A 17,793-nucleotide genomic window follows, 5' to 3' on the forward strand; every position below is an offset into this window, starting at 1 on the left:
ACTACAGAGTCACTCATTCACTCGGTGAGAAAACATCCTCCACACAATAACACCAGTGTGCTATTAGGCCCAGAAGCATTAATCCACAGTTATGCCCATACCTTGTCTGCAAGAAAGGAGTGGAAAATGAGAAAAAACCTGCCAGATGTATTGCCATGAAGATGGTCTATGCAGTGATTATGAAAGGTGGGGTTCAGTATCAGAGCAAGGATATACTGAGGATATTAAGAAAGCCCTGTTAGTAACAATGACCCCCAAAACAGGTAGTGGGCAGCAAAAGTACTAAACTCATTCTTGTGATTCACTAGGTCAGTTTCCTTCTTTTACCAGCAATTCTTTGGGGGAGTTGAAAGGAAATATCTTTCAGAACCTAGATGTGCTAGAAGCAAATGCAGTTCTGCCAAAATAGGTTCAGTGAAAAAGATTTAGCACCACTTTAAGTTTCTAAGAGTCCATTGAACTGACATCTTGGAAACATAAACATGCAATACTATAGTTAGAAGATGATAGGGAAAAGCTGGCAACACATTAATTACAGCTACACCAGAGTTTTATTTTAAAAGACAAAAGTTTTAGTAAAAGCTTTCAGTAGTCCCAAAAACCCATCAAAATGCAACACCATACTGTGATGGGTTCCCTCCGGGGTGCCATCTGGAACTGGGGCACCTCTGAGCCCCACGACCCACCAGCCTGAGCTCCCTTTTACACTGTACTGTTGTGACAAGCTGCAAAACCCTCTCTAGCCTGCACTTTCACCAACACACACACAGTTAGGGACATACTCCACTGCGTTTCATGCAGGCAGGCTTTCTGGTATGCCCCTGCATGGGAAGACTCCAGCTAAGGCATCTTCCAGCTCCTCCTGGAGTGTAAACCCAAAATTATACTGTCCTGCACTGCACAGGGAACAGTACAAGGTAAGCTCATAAAATTCGCTCCCTCCTTCAATTTGGAAAGGAATATGCAACAGCCTTTTGCCCCAAGTTATGATTTCTACACAGCAGTTTAGATCGAGCAAAAATAAGTTTATTAACTACAAAATATAGATTTTAAGTGATTATAAGGGATAACGAATAAATCAAAGCAGATTTACCTAGCAAATAAACAAAAAACACAAACTCAGCTTAATATACTAAATAGATTGATTATGAATAGCAGATTCTCACACAAGTGATGATACAAGCAGGCTGCAGATTCTTAAGGGGCAAGCTGCACTTGCTTACAGCTTGGAATCCCCGGGTGTTCCATTCACAAGCTAAAAATCCCTTTACCCTGCGTCCAGCACTTCCCCCGGTTCAACCTTTGTTCCGCAGGTGTTTCCAGGAGTCTTCCTGGGTGGGGAGTCAGCGAAGAACCAAGATGCCGTCACTCTCCTGCCTTATATTGCTTTTGCATATGGCGGGAACCCTTTGTTTCACAGCTTGGTTCCCACGTCAGTCAGCAGAAAAATACTGACATCCCAAGATGTAGTCCAGCATCAGGTGACCTGGTCACATGTCCCCGTAGAGTCATAGCAGCCATCTCCCACTGGCACATCTCCCAGGTGGTAGATAAACTTCCTCTAAGGCCTACTGTTTCCTCCTAATGGCTCATTAACCTAAATGGGCCCTTCCCAGCCAGCAATCTAGACAGAGAACATTTTTGCCTAGCGGGTGTTGCCCAGGAATAGCTACATGTGAAATAGATACACAGTCAATATACATAACTTCGGCTACAAAAATGATTCCGGCATACAAATGGGATAGTCATACCATAACCTTTCCACTGACACCTCACCTCACATGCCTTATCTTACATAAAATATATTATAATTTTGATATAATTATATCACTATGAAGAATATCGGGTGCAGTGTCACACATATAATGAATGAAAAACCTGACACCGAAATGAAGGAAGCATTCAGATACCATGGTGATGAGCACAGGGTAAGAACCTACATAGAACAGACAATAGTAGGAGCTCAGTCTGGCATGATCTTGTGCAACATCTTTGTGATTATAGCAGGAAGTGTAAAGAATAAATAGAAATTTTTCTTCTCACCCGCTAATTCCTTTTCTCTGGTGACAGCACGGTTGTCAGCTGTGATTGATGAGAGATCTTAGCACTTACCAGTGCTTGCAGGCAGTATGTAATGTGAAAAGAAAGCCAGACTGAAGATACCTGGCCAGATTACCCTTTCAAAGTTTAGTAACAGAAAAATAAGTATTTTAAATATAATGGAACCATTAACAATTACATAAAACATCATAGCCTTGATTCTCCACCTCATTACACCAGTGTAACTTCACTGAATTCAATCGATTTACACTGACATAAAACTAGTGTAATGGAGAATCAACCCCATAATGATTTATGTATGGAGAACATAATTCCTACCAACAGTAGGAATAATGAAAAAAAATATTAGGGCAGACAAACTATGACCCAGTTTGGCAGTAACTGATGAAGAATATGATTAAAATAGCTGTTGAAGAAGTTTAATCAGCAACAGACATAATATGCACTCACATCGATGGGGATCACTCTGCCAGTCATACATTCATCAGAGAAACAAAAATGACAAAAACATTCCCTTTTCTCTGACAAGTGGCTGGCTGTCCTCACTAATGGAAAGTGACAGGCAGTGCAGAGTTGAGTAATGGGAGGGTAATTAATGCAAGACAACAAATTTTCCCAAGTCTACCAGGCAGACCTCAATAAGGCCACAGGATTTTATATATATATAAAGAACCAGTGAGTGCGTGTGTTGTGTATACAAACACATATTTATACATATGTGTATATGCATAATGTGTGTGTATATGTACATGTACGTGTGTATGTACAAGTCTTAGAAAATGATTCCTCCTGAAGGTATTATTGCCCACACCTTGTGGGCTGAGAACAGGGGAGCCTCATCCTTAAAGGATATTGACAAGGCAGCCATTGGGATGGATATTTGCGAACTGATCTCCAACCATCTGTTCAATGCACACTTCAGTTTACAAGCCTCATGAAGAAAGGTGAGCAGTTGGGGCAAGGTGAAAAAGACAAAGAGAACTTATTCTTAAATGGGAGAAAATCTATAGGACTGAACCACCTCTTTGGTTTCAAGTGACAAAAACAACCAACCACGAAAGCACTAGAGAGATTTTTTTTACTAAAAGTGAATTGGCTCCCATGTAACAGGCACACATACCAATCAAGTCTGCAACAGGGATAAATCAAAGCCTGCTTTATTCCTTATTGGTTTCGTGTAATCATTCAGGGTCTGCCCATGAAGCCCTTGATGCAAAATAAAATTTGCTTAGGTCTATAAAATAGGATGATTAGTCTGTGTTAGAAGAAGAAGAATCGTCAGGGTTATGATGAGAAGAGAGGCCCAGCTGGGAATCTTAGATCCAAACACTTCCCATTATCTTTAGAAAAGTTCAGATCCATAAATATGCCTTTGCGCCGTGGCTCACTTCTCACAACAAAGAGCTCAATTGTGTCATTTAGGCACTGATCTTCTTTGGAGCCACATGACCCCTGGGGAAGATCAAGAAAGCAGAATTCCTCGCCAAACTCCCTGGGAACACATGCATTGCTAAGCTCTTTCATAGGGTGAAGCTTACCTCTCCTGCTGAACCAGTCTTCACTGCAGGCCAGTGCAAAGGTGGTGTGTGGCAATGGCTTAGACATGTCATGGCTGAGTATCAGATATGTCAGCCAGGACTGGCCAGGATGGAGCCACCAGAATGATCGTGGCTTTGTCTCACGTGATGTTTGAAATCACCCAGGGACTGAGGAGATGGTGTACAGCAAGTCTCTGCCCCACCGCAGGAAGAAGACATCTGGTAATAACCCTGAACTGAGGCCTCATCTGCAGCTAAAGTTCTCACATTTTGCATTGTCCTTCGTGGGGATCTGAACTGAGGCAATATCGGTTCTGTGATGGAGTGTGCAAAGACCATTTATATTTGGTCAGTGACTGCTTGTCAGGAAGTCTGCTAAGACAGCCCTTTTCTTCTGCCTTCACCAATGTGCTGGGGTACCAAGAGACAGCTCTAGTGAGGACTTTGTCGGTGCCTAGGGAACTGGCGTCCAAGCTCGTGCAGAGGGTTTATGCCAGCTCTCTCAGTTCCATTGCTGAGGTAGTTGCCTGAGTGGCTGCACTGACAACCCCAGCCACCCCAATAATCTGTGATGATTTTGACGTGGTTTTCTTCCCTGCCTTTTCCTTGCTGCGGGACCATGCAGTGTGGTGTCTGCTGAGAGGAGCAGTCTCTGAGGGTGACCCCTTAGGTTCCTTGGAAGGAGGTATCTCCTCTGGTTCTACAGTGATGCTCATTGATTACTCGAGTAGATGTAGCTTGAACCTCATGACCCTTGACGTGTGAGACTCCCATAAGAAGGGTTTTCACACCACAGAGGATGCGACTCTTCCCCAAACAGAAAAGGTTTCGGCTATCCCCATCAACAAAGGGGATGAATCTGTTGCAGTTCAGACCAGACTTAAAATATGAAGGTTTAGAATCTGCCAACGCTGTTGACGTGAGCACCTCACCCCACTGTACTGGGGATATGCAGTGGGGGTCTCGCTCTGTCTCGTCTTTTTATTTGGGGTGGGGAGAATGTCCAAACTAAAAGAATTAACAAAATAAGGAAAGGGAAGAAGGACTTTTTCCAAATAAAAACAGCTTAGAATGAATTTGAGGCTCAAGGGAAAAACAGCAGGTTGAATACTTGCCAGATCCTATCCCGCTGCCACCGACAGTAAGAGGAACCTGAGGGAGGGTCATGGCTGTTCCACCCGTTATCTCCTCACACAGGAGCACAAGGACGCATAGGATGCATTCACAGCCCCGATGGACACTTTATGAATAAAAAAAAAATCTGATCTCCAAGGCTTGTAGCACAGGTGCACCTACAATGGGATTCACACTGACATATACTCAAATGGAAAACTTTTTGAACTGCTTATTTTGTTAAGAAAAATAAAAGCTGCTACCACTGGTATTTCCTTCCATAAATGTATACTCTTTAATACTGCTAAAACACAGCAATATTGCTTATTTATTCAATGATTAATTTACACAACCGTATATTTTCTATGTCTATAGGCAGCTTGTATTGTTCAACTTTATTTATAATACATAAATTTGCTAATATGTACAAGAATTATATTCAGAGACTTGTAAAATTCAGTCATATTTTATCATGCCTTTCCCACTGACATTATCACTCCAGATCATCCTGCCCTCTCTAAAATTCACAAAGCAATAAAATACCATGTAGTATCCCTCGGCATAAAAAGCCCAGAGGGGTTGAGCTAGGAGATTAAAGTACGTTAATGACAAGAGGCATGGGCATAATATACAACTGCCCCCTCCCCCCCCAAAAAGGGATGAAAAAACTAAATCAAGAAACAGATATCCATGTGTTTTTAGTCAAATTGAAGGAGTTCCATTTAAAAATAAAATGTCTGAAGTGTTAAAATGGCAACACCCCAAGAGACTGAAACCAACATCAGCAGACATGGTGAGAAGCATAGTTGCCCTTTTGGTGAGGGTGTGTGTCCACCATTTATTATGCAATTTGTTCACAAGTAAGTTGGGTCCCCAGTTAGACAATATATAACAGTAATGACCAGGATATATGTCTGTGACCATTTTTTCTAATTGGACTTTGTCGGTATGATCCAGGACTTTATCATATTAGACTACAAGTACTACCTCACTGCACCCTACATGGGGCTGTGGCTTGTCACAGTTGCTGGCAGGATATTTGCATTAGACTTGGAAATCACTCCTCTCTTTGGCAGATTCTAATTAGTCCACACCTTTTGATCTTTAGGTCAAGATGCAAAGCCCATGTGTTCCACAGGCACTGGGAGAAGGAGGGCTGGAATTTGTGCACTGGGGTATGCAGCTGGAGTGGGGTTTTAAAAATATTGTTTCCTGAGATTTTTGGGGAGGCTGCTGTATCTATTTTTATATTTGGAATATATGTCAAAGGTGCATAGAGCTTTGGATAAGTGCTTTCCTTAATGTTTACACAAATCTAAATAAATAAAGAAATCTGATCAAGGCAAAACAGGTATCAGACAATGCTTCCTCTAGTCCAGTGGCTCTCAACCTTTCCAGACTACTGTACCCCTTTCAGGAGTCTGATTTGTCTTGTGTACCTCCAAGTTTCATCTTACTTAAAATCAGACATAAATATACGAAAGTGTCAGAGCACACTATTACTGAAAAGTTGCTTACTTTCTCATTTTTACCATATAATTATAAAAAAATCAATTGGAACATAAATATTGTACTTACAGTTCGGTGTACAGTATATAGAACAGTATAAACAAGTCATTGTCTGTATGAAATTTTTGTTTGTACTGAGTTGACTATTGCTTTTTATGTAGCCCGTCGTAAAACTAGGCAAATATCTAGATGAGTTGATGGACCCCTAGAACATCTCTATGTACCTCTGGTTGAGAACCACTGCTCTAGTCAATAGGAACTCAGCTGTAGAACACTGCAAGCAGCTCATCATTTTGTATGAGACACTATGCATGTGTTTCATATCTCCACAGTTTATAACATCAGTATTTCAATAATTACAGTATTAAATGAACTTCAAGAGAGTTTTTTCCTTTTGCTAAAGGAGCTTTGGAACTTTCAAGGTGCTGAACATTCTGGCCCTAAACCAGCAACACACTTAAGCATGTGTTTAATATTAGGCAAATAAGCAGATCCATTGAAGTCAACTGAGACGGCTCACATGCTTAAAGTTATGTATGTTTCAGTGCTCTACTAGACTGGGTCCAGAATGCTGAGATCCTTGCAGGACTGAGCCCTAAATCTCTACTGAGAGGTAATCTCAGTTAAATATTACTCTAAAATAAAGCTCCATTGAATTTGATTTCAAGTTTTAAAGTTCATGTCATACTTGCTTATTTAATATTAACACTATTAAGCCTTAACCTACTTGCTCATGCAAATAGTTTTTACTCACATGCATGGTCCTATATGCCTCACTGGGACTATTCCCATAGCATGGATTGTTTGTGTGAGTAAAACTGTGCAGAGTATGGCCCAATGGTATTTATCAAACAGATTTTTATGATTGGATAGATGAACAGCACACAATACAATACCGCAGTCCTATAACTCGAACATCCGACATTTTATAGGTCTATATTCCACAAAGAAGATTGACCTTGCTTTGTATTTAATTTGCATTAATCCTGTGATAAAACACAATTCCACTATAAGCAAAGAATGTAAATGTCCTACTTACAACACAGAATAAGGAAACTTTGAGGATTTAAAATACCTGTGAAAAATTTCACTCGACACACAAACTTGGCAGCCAGTTCTCTGAATTATTTAAGCAAGGTTTTGGACCAGATGCTGGCCCTCACTAAGACTCTTAGATGTCAGTCAACCCCCTTACTTCTGACCCCTAAGGTATACAGCAGTTTTTTGCTCATTTGATTTTGGATGGACTGGGGTTTGTTACCAGCTGTTACATTTTAGACCAGCCCAGGTTAATAGTGGGGGAAATAGTGTTAAGCCACTCTTCTTTCCCCTGCCGCCACCACCACCACCACCAAACACTGCACACGTGGGTATTCTTTATTTGGATGCGGCAGGGGGACCACTAGATCCAAACTGAACAGGAGTGGATTAATCAAGTTCCAACTAAAAAAATGACATCACCCTCTCCTTTGAATCTTTCACTCACTGACTCCACTTTCTACCAGCGTATCCAGTTCAAGTTTCTTGTCCTAAACTCCAAGGTCCCTCAGAGGTCTTCACCCATCTCTTATTATGTTGCTGTCACATTGCCCACTTCTGCCTCCATTCCATCAATATCCCCAGCCTCAACAGGGCACTTGTTTGCATATCCCATGAACATCTTCACGCTTTCCTCCAGGCCACCCTTAATGTATTGACCATTGTCTTTAGAATGACCCACAAGTCTGCTGCCAACCCCACACCTTCAAATCCTTTCCTAGGACCCACTTCTGCAGCGACAACTAGAGAAATCAGTGGACAATGGCTAGGCTCAGAGAAAGCTGGGGAAAATCTATAATATTAATAAACCAGAAGTTATAAATATCAAATACAGTATTGCTAACCCTCAGCATTTAAATACCATGCATCTGGACTCCAAAACGTCATAACATTGACTTAGAAAACGATGGGATTTTAAAAAATAATAGATGTCAGGTTCTGTTTATTTGCCATCTGTTTTTGAGCCTCTAGGATTCATGTTTCCAATTCTTTCTCTGCAATTATAGGGGCTAGAAACCTTTTTTTAATTAAATCTGAGATTCTCACACATCACATGTCTCCAGGAGCTGGGACTTGAAAGAAAAATACCTATGGATGTAAGACTTGTGATAAAATTGTGTGAGTTGGCAAAACTACTATATGTATAGAAAAATACACACATGAACAAATAGATAAATTGCATATATTTGATTTTCACAACCTACTCCAGTCTTTGAAGTCTTTGTGCCATTATATTATAGAAAGCAGCCTGGTTAATTCTAATAATTCACTTTGAAATTAGTATCTTGCATGCCTCCATGTTATCTTCACTTTGCAAGATCCTCTTCTCTTCCCCCACCCACCTCCAAGTGTGAGTCTTATGAGACCCAGTGAAAGGAAAAGAGGGGGAAATTTATGTCCAAGGAGGTCTCTAAAAGAACTTCATCTTCAAAGAAAATAGAGCTCAGGCCCCGAGCAGGGACACCCAATTTACTCACTGCTGCTACTCACACATACAACATAAACAGCCCTTTGCATGATGATGCCAGATAAAGCCATTTGCAAAAAACAAAAACAATCAATAAAACATTTTAAAATGAGATTATGAGCAGTAATATGCAAACAAGTCATCTTGAGATCTGATTTATACTTAGCTAAAGAGACAAAGGGCAAACATTCCAGAAAACTTGCATATACAAATGCAACTAATATAGAAAAATAAAATAAAATACACAGATTTGCACATACAAAAGAATTAATCATTGTGTGTGAAAAGGAGTAGGTTTTCACAGGTACTATAGATGTATGGGTACTACGGGTTCAAAAGCATTTTACATATCAAAATTTCTGAGCTTTCAATGAGTCCCAATTAATCTAATCTGCCATGTATGCACATGCCACAGAAAAGGAACAAAGTGCATCTAAATACTCCACCCTGTACTCAACATTTTGGTGTTTTTATCTTATCGGTCTCCTATTTATTATGGTAGTAGTTTCTGCAGCAGAATCCACAGACTTTGATGCCTTACACTGTCACCCTTGCAATGCCATTTTCCTTGGCCAAGGCAAAGGATGTACTTCAAAGACTTCTTCCTCTGCAGCAAAGTTTATACTAATGTGAAAATATGGTACTCATACAATTTCTTAAGTATGGTATGACAAACAGAAAGAAAGATACACTGTTCTGAATGTGATCACTGCTACAAGTAGGTTCTTAGCACATTTATCCATTAAGGTAGGGTATGTAATTTTCTTCATTTCTTTTAGATATCTTCCATGTATTTCATTTTTTAAGGTTCTTGTGCACTGTCTCAATGAAGTACCTTATATTGCAAAACACAATAAGAGCCAATAAAGTGTTTGTAAACATCAAAATTTATCTGATGTCAAAAGCAGCAGGTCCAATGCATCACACCTTTATGTGATCAACTAAATTGCTGGAAGTTAATTTGACAATTAAAATGATAAACATGGTTATTAAAGGAGAGAAAGACCTACAGTAGTCAGACGCACTGGGCTAATAAATCTCTGATCTGTCATAAAGATTCCTTAAAACTGGAATTCTAGCATCATCCGAATCAGCAGATTTGGACTCACCTGGCAACCCACATAGCTCACTATATGATGAACAGGAGTAGGAGAAGGTCAAGTGGATTAAATTTTATCTTTTCTCCTTTGGGATCCTGGTAGGAATCCAGTCTGAAATTAGTTTGTTGGGTCAATTCCCCAATGGACAGTTTATATTATAAAAACATCCCGTAACTGAATACTGCAATAAAAGGCAACATAATCAGTATCTACTCTGGGGAAACTCAAGATTGATTTAGAAGTGAAAAATATGCCTCTTTCTCACTGACAGGGTGCTCTTTCTAGGTCACGTTGAGATCATTTGTGAGGCTGTGTGGGGAGGTTCTTATAATGCCTGCATAATAACCTGTGGTAGAATGTCATAAATAAAAGGCTCAATTGTCAGTGCAGACATTCCTATAACCTTCACAAAATGCAAACTCTCTCTCCTCTAATCTAAACCACTACCTGTATCTATTCTAGGCTTAACTGCATGCTGTACTGATAAATCTCAGCCACTGCACTTAATGGCTATTTTCAATTACAAAGCCAGGATTATCATGATTAGGAATTATGTTTCTCTGCCTTTATTTTTTTACAATCTTTTGCCTAAAATGTAGATTTTTTATGGTTGCATTTTTAAGATTTAAAGTCATGGGGATTTGGGAGATACTCATGAAAAGATACTGGCTAGTGACTTTTACTTCAAAGTATTCCCCATGAATATTACCCTAAATCTGCATTGATTCTTGTGTTCTTTCTCGGTGAAGATTAGGAGATGGATCTTTTCTAGTATAAGTATCCTTGGGTGAAAATATGTATCAAAAGTGTTCACATCCTTATCTAATCAGGAAAAAATAGCATGTTACTTTTCTGACCAATCACCACTAATCATCACAGCTCAAATTTCTAATTTGGAAAATCAGTGGCTTAAAGCAAATTGCCCGTGATCAACTCAGAGAAGCTTAAACATAATTTTAAAGAACGTGCAGAATATGTTAGAGTAGCAAATAAATTCAAGGAAATTGCAATCTATTTACAGAGATATACCACGAATAGAAAGGCCAGGCTAAATTTGTTGGATAAGTTGTGCTCCGTGAATTATTCACTCAGATCTAGTGATAAGTAATAAAATGCCTCAATTCTTTTCTGAAATACACATTCTTTTATAGTTACTGAAAATGCAAATTATAGAGGAATTTTTGTGTGCACGAAAACTTAGTTTACTGCTTTGTCCAATCAAAGTAAGTGATACATTCCAATTTATTATTGCTGTAGCAATTACATTTGTTACCCACAATAGGCTCAACCCTGCTCCTATTGAAATCACTTTAAAGCACTGACTTCAGTAGGAATAGAAGTTGGCCCCAAAGACCAACAGTGAAATCCCTACTTTAGTGGGACCAGGATTTCACCCTACAATACACTGCGTGGAATGGAAGGAAGGCAGCAAAATGGTGCAGAATGCCTTAAGCAGCCTGCTCCCACACATTAAGACCCAGAGACCAAGGAAACTCCTCCATGCAAAAATCACTTGTTCAAGGCTCCAGGAAAGGACAACAACTGCATGGCATCAATTCCCCCGAAAAATGGGGATTACCTGTGTAGAATAATACTGACCAATCGGTAATGTTGTATGTATGTTTTCTGTCCTGATTTAAGAACCCACCCTCAGAGTAAGCCTCAAGTGAAAAGGCCATGAAAACATGAGCACTTCAGGAGCCATGTTGCCATGAGGTGTGGGGTTGGGGAAAGTATGGAGACACCTCAGGGATGATCTTGGTCTCCAACAGGTGTCTTAACATCCACATGTATCTTGTGCTGCGGGAAGGGGGAAGCAGATCCCATCCCCAATACAACTATTTGGAGGAAACTTCACCACTGAAAATTCATTGCATGTCTTAACCCTTACATGTTTTCTGTGCATAGGGGGCAATCTAAACCTCAACATATTTCCTTGTGACTCAGGAAAACCAATTTCTCTTGTACCCCTATTAGGGAACTTCCTCTTTATTCAGCAATGTTTCCAAAATAAATCAGACACACAGGAAAGAAATGGAAAAAATAATTACATTCAAAAATTACATTTTTTTACAAGAGACAAGAAATAAAATCACCTGAATTTTCTGAGGAGGTAATTAGTCATTTTTATTACTTATTAATCTTTGGTGCTAGCAAATCGAGGCTATTGTATGACTGTTGTATTGTAACCGCTAACAACAATTAACTACTGTTCCTTTACTATACCTGCTGTTCTGCTGGCACTCACTGTAAATCCCACTGAAATCAATGGAAGGTTAGAGCACACTTGGGTAGGTTCATTCTACTGCAATGTATCTAGAATGTTTGGAATCAGTCAGTGGTTAACATAGCACACAAATCTTGTCAACTCCAGTGAGTTATCAGACATACAAAAACCTGTGAGACAATTCTTATTACATATATAGCAACATTTCCCAGTTACAAATTCTTCTTGTCTAACACAAAATTTAGACCTTGTGACAGAGTGCTGAAAGCAAGCAGCTGACCCAGCACTCTGGTCACTTAGGCACTAAGTTTCACCCCAGAGAAACCCTGATTGAGGGATCAAAGACTTAATTACCTAATGGTCAAATGAACTAAGGAGCTAATTATCCCATCAGCTGAGAAGGTAGTTAAAAAGCACAGGAAGGAAGTGCAGAAGAGAGGGGCTAGTAGAGCCTAGGGGAAGCTAGGTCTCTGGCTGGTGAGATTCCTTCTGCTTCCTCTCCCTGGAGGAAGGGCTGAGGATTGAAAGACATTGTGGGTAGAATGTGATGGTCGCTTGGTGGTGGTAACAGAAATAAAAACTCACAGAGGTGTTGACAATCAAAAGATGTCCATGGCTGCTTGTGAGGAACTCCAGGGCAGGAGAGGAGCACCCCCAGTTACTGGCCCTAGGTTAGTTTCCTAGTTCTTTCCTTTCTCGCTCTGCCCCAGGCTCCCCATCCCATAAACTGTCTTCAATAGACCCATATAAAATACTAAAAATGGGATTAAGCCAGAACACTCTATCCAAACACCCCCAAAAGGGTTTAGAATTTGATCCCAGATGCAAATTTTGCAGCCTGCTAAATCTCTATAATGGACCACACAAACTCTGAAGAGGAGTAACACTTGGATTTTTTGTGGGATTATCAATCTGGATTTGGATGTGAATTTTGTGGTTGGCCAGAACTGCACAAATCAATGCCATGGGAGGAACGAAAACTGCATATCCAAAGACCCAGAACTCTGAAGGCTTCAAAAATCCAGATCTATATCCATATTTTACAAGTTCTATATAAATTGTCACCTGGTGCATATTTGGATGAACAACTGTTTTCCACTTACACAAGTTTCTTTTTGCCGAATATGATCTATAAAACCAAGGAAATGTGCTTCTTGTGAACTCAGGCTTAGCTTTGCTAGTAGTAAAAATGTATTGTTGTCTTTTGGACTTTCTCCAGTGGACTCAGTAAGGAGAGAAAGAGAGGGGAGGTAAAAAAAATATGGGGGGAGGGGAAATATGAAGGACAGAGAAAAGATAGAGGAGATTGCAATAAAGAGATACAGAGACAAAAAGATTGCCAAAGTAAAGGGAGGGAGGGAACTAGAAAAATAAGGGCACAACTGTAAACTACAGGACAAGGATGATGTCTCTCTGCATATACCTGCCACGGAAACACGCCACTCTTGATTGGGACCTTTGGTCCCAATTACAGTATTATATACTGTAATATAAATACAATCATTTTAATATAATCATGAGAGATCAAAGTTAATTAAATAGGGAAAATGTGAGCTAAATACAAAATTTAGGATAAAAAACATGAAATAAGAAATTATAATTACAGCTCTGCTTGGAATCGACTTTCTGTGTTAACATGCTGTAAAACAAAGTACATGGAAGAAAGAGAAGGAAAAACAGGCAAGAAGGAGGGTTGGGTCTGGAAAACAGAAATGGAAGACTCAGTAAGTACAAAAACACAAACAGAATGGAGAACAGTTTAAAAAAATGGGAATCCCATTGATCCATGAATGGGAATTTTGCCAGGGATTTTAAGGGGCCAGGATTTCACCCCAGTAGCACAATAAGAGTGGGTTGTCCAATATGTCTTTTCATTTAGAAATATTCCATACCAAAGATTAATCTTTCATATATTTTTCCACTACTTTAACAAAGAATACAATTACTTCAAAGCCGAGCAAGACTCGTCTCAATCTGTGTCCTAAAAATGAGGGCTTGGGATCTGAAAGAAGAAATAATAAAAGAGGGCAAATCTTCCCACATATTGGCTTTAGTTCCCTGGCGGAAGGAAAAGGTGGTATTTTAGACTTCTGTAGGACTTCCTGACAAGCTTAAAGTCCAGAACATATATGTGTTAGCAGGATCAGAACCTTAACAAATCCTCTTTGTGGGTGATGTACATAACGGTATTGCCCTTTTTGTACTGCAGACTTTCCCTCTTATTCAAGACTGTACTAAACAAACCCTGATTGTGATTTCATTGTTACTGGCATTTAAAAAGAAATGCAGCATAAGATCTATGCGCGAGGCTGCTGCACATGTCAAATTCTGACAATGATTACTGACCTTTCATGTATGTAATGAGATTGGCTCGAAATAATTTAAATAAATAACCGAAATTATTCAGTTGAAAATGGCATTTTCATTGAGACAAAGACTGTTTCTATTAAAAAAATATTAAGCAGCTATTTTATGAACCAGTGTCCTGGTCTTCTCTGTGATTTCTGTGGCCAGCGGAGCAGCTCCGGATTCTTTAATTATAAAATCTGGAGATACTGGTCTTTTATAATTGCTTCTGTGAATTGGGCATGAAGTGTCTTGTTTAATTATTTACTGAGCCAGCAGACTCTTTCGAAATACCAAACTAATGTAATTCTTATTTATAAAATATTCACAATAAAAAATAGGGGTTTTTACATCAAAAAATATAACTCAATTTTTATATAATATTTGGTTCTGTCAAGTCTCAGATGAAAATGGACAAACGTGTTTAATCTCTGTGCTCTCCACAAATATCAGAGATGGAAGGGAGCAAACACACACACACACACACACACACACACAGAGCAAGGAAGGAAGGGAACAGAAACTACACAATATGCTCATTTTGAGCTGGCAGTCGGCCTTTGTATGTCTCTTTAAAATGTCTTTCTAGTTGTCCGCTGTATCAGAGGATGTGGCTGGCCTGCAGTGGAAGCGGCGAGCTAAAGTACAGATGCTTTAGGCAGCATGCCCTCACACATTTTATGGCAGAAAACTTCATAAAAGTGAATGATGTTTTCCTCTCTGCAGTTCTTCCCTCCCTCAGAGGTAGTAAGAATGGGGAGCAAAGCTAAGAAGCCAATGGCAGCATTGACACTGAGCCAGCTTGGGTATGTATAGTATATACAGTTAAACCAGGTTAAAGCAAACCATGGTCAAGACCAAGAACTGTCTTATTTGCAGCCTGCCTGATAGGCCCCATCTGTTTATTCCTCCTGTGCTGTATTTTTATTGAGGATCACCTCACAATTTCAGTGTCTGTAGAGCACAGTCATAGCAAGTTAAGAAGCACTGGATTTTGAAGGCAGCCCAGTCGGCTTGGGAAGATCTTCAAAAGCCTGACGTTAAGCAGGCACAGACTGCACTCAGCTTCACCTCAGGGCATGTTTAAGTCTCCAGCAGTCCAAGTACTAGATATGATGCCTGAGTCAGAGATTTCAGTTTAAGACGACATGCAAATTTTAGACAGACGAGGCTCCAGCTACCCCTGCTCTCAGACGCTTCTTTTCTTGGACTCGTTCCCTCTCTCGCCTACAGATTCCTTCCCTCGCTGTAAGATTTACACCAACAAGGGAAAATATGACACTATCAACAGGCAGCCTCTGATACTGTATTATACAATTCAATAAAACAGATGACATATCAAAACTGGAACTAAGCAAACACTGCAGACACTTGCAGGAAAGAGTTAAGGAGTCTATTAAATGCCAACAAATACTGGCCTGCTGAGAGATGGCAACACAAGGCCCCATTTTAGTATCTGGAAATGAACAACAAAAGAAATTACTTAGATAAAGTACACCAGACATGTAACTAACCTTATAGAGTAAAGGTGATTGTCCTAGCTTCAGAAGTGCGATTTTATTGGTCACATTTGTCATGACTTGAATCAGGACTAAATCTTCTACAGTCCCATACTGCACATCAATGACTTCTGCCTGTAAAGAGAAAAGGTAATTAAGGCTCTATTGTTTGCCATTTACCATTAATGCTTGTCCATGGTGCTTTAGTCAGTACAAGAAGGAAGTAAATTCTACTGGACATTAGCATGTTGCAAACTGACTGGCCTGTGTGGACCCTGCTAGTGTGCACTGAAAGTTCCCTAGTGCAGAGTAATGTCGTCCTGCATTAGGGACCTTTTAGCGTGCAACATGCTAGTGTGCATTAGAATTTACACCCCCTTAGTGAGAACAGTCACACTGTGTAAACAAGAATTTAGTGCCACTAAAACAAAATTACCAGTAAGAGCAACAAAGTGCTCAATCAAAGTTCTATAATTAACTTATCTGTATTTCCCAATCATGTTTAAAACTCCAAAGGGCTTGAGAATTAAACATGACTGTTAAATACACTTCTTTCAGCACAATTTTCCACCACAATCATTGGCTGTGATTTAAGGAGCCCAACAATTTTCACCTATGATCGTGATTTGGCAACAATTCTTTTAATCTAAATTCATTAATGTAAATATAACATTCCATGCTCTACACTCACTGAAGTTGTAGGATCTAAAATCAACAGAATTATGCCGATGCAACCAGAACTGGGAAATCTGCTAATTCATTTTTGAAGTGAAATCACAGATTCATATAATACTTCAGTTAAGCAAAAATGATTATATTAGTCACTCAGGACAATACCCTAATTCCCCCCAGCCTGCCACATTTGTCTTGTGAGATATGGTTCATATGGCTCTTGAGCTATCTATCTATAGCATTAAAAACCCTGTTTCTAATTATCTATCCATCATCCAGGCATTTATGATGAGATTATCTCTACAGTATTTGAAAGACCACCTCTGAAAATCTGTCACTAAAAATGGGCTTTAAAAACTGTGGGGGACTTCCCATGTATGTGTAACCCAGCCCATGTGGAGTCTATACTTCCTTATTGAGCTATTTCATAAGGACACTGTGAGGCCTTACTAAACAGTGTTTGCAGAGGGCTATCTAAGTCAAAATATTATTAAACCCAAGCACTAGGAGAGGTGGGAAAATAACTCACAAATTCTTTTTATACTGGAGGATTTCTTTTCTCCCTCCCCTCATAATTCAAGAAGATTGTGCTCAGTGTTTCCACAAAAATTCACCTTTGGGCAGAGACGAAGCATGGAGGAATGTCAGCCTTATGTTGTCATTTTGGAATATTGTCCAAATATTGTTGTTGTCAGGACTAGTGATTAGAATATACACTGTGACCGCTATACAGAAATATATTACCAAGAAATCAATCATACGAACAGCTATAAATCAATGCAGTACAAGAACATTCTTTCAATGTAATAATAATAATTAATAACAACCACCAAATGCCCCTCAGGGAAACTGAATAAAATCAAAAGAATTTATCAAAGTAAGATTCAAATAATCCATAGAGGAACTGTACAGTACAAAAATGACTTACCTCTTAGTAAGCACATTTTGGGCAATTGCAAAACCTTAACTTTAACTTAACTTAACACACTACCAACACACTCTTATCAACCACCTGGCTCCACTTTCTACCCGCAGCATTCCACTCCTCCCTCCTCACAGTCCAGCAGTATGGACTCCCACTACCCACTGCACTCAACACCCATCCCCTGCAGTTTGGCCCTGCTGAAGCACAGCACCCACTGCATTGTACTCCAAAGGAGGAGGTTGGGTATGATCCCTGGACATACAGTAATCTGTAGCTGTCCCGGGACCTCTCCTCCTC

At 39.7% G+C, this 17,793-nt stretch overlaps 1 protein-coding gene across 4 annotated transcripts in view; it reads right to left on the reverse strand.

The window, feature by feature from the left end:
- The window catches only part of NAALADL2 (N-acetylated alpha-linked acidic dipeptidase like 2), a 901,057-nt gene that overhangs the window by 359,544 nt on the left and 523,720 nt on the right, over positions 1 to 17,793 (reverse strand). For all 4 annotated transcript variants that reach the window (XM_084639864.1, XM_084639867.1, XM_084639865.1 and 1 more), the window contains one exon: positions 15,915 to 16,034. In XM_084639864.1, the coding sequence (XP_084495990.1) occupies positions 15,915 to 16,034 (120 nt within the window). The remainder of the gene's footprint in view (positions 1 to 15,914; positions 16,035 to 17,793) is intronic.

The sequence above is a fragment of the Lepidochelys olivacea genome, assembly GCF_965140295.1.
Source record: "Lepidochelys olivacea isolate rLepOli2 genome assembly, chromosome: 9".
Lineage (NCBI taxonomy): Eukaryota > Metazoa > Chordata > Testudines > Cheloniidae > Lepidochelys > Lepidochelys olivacea.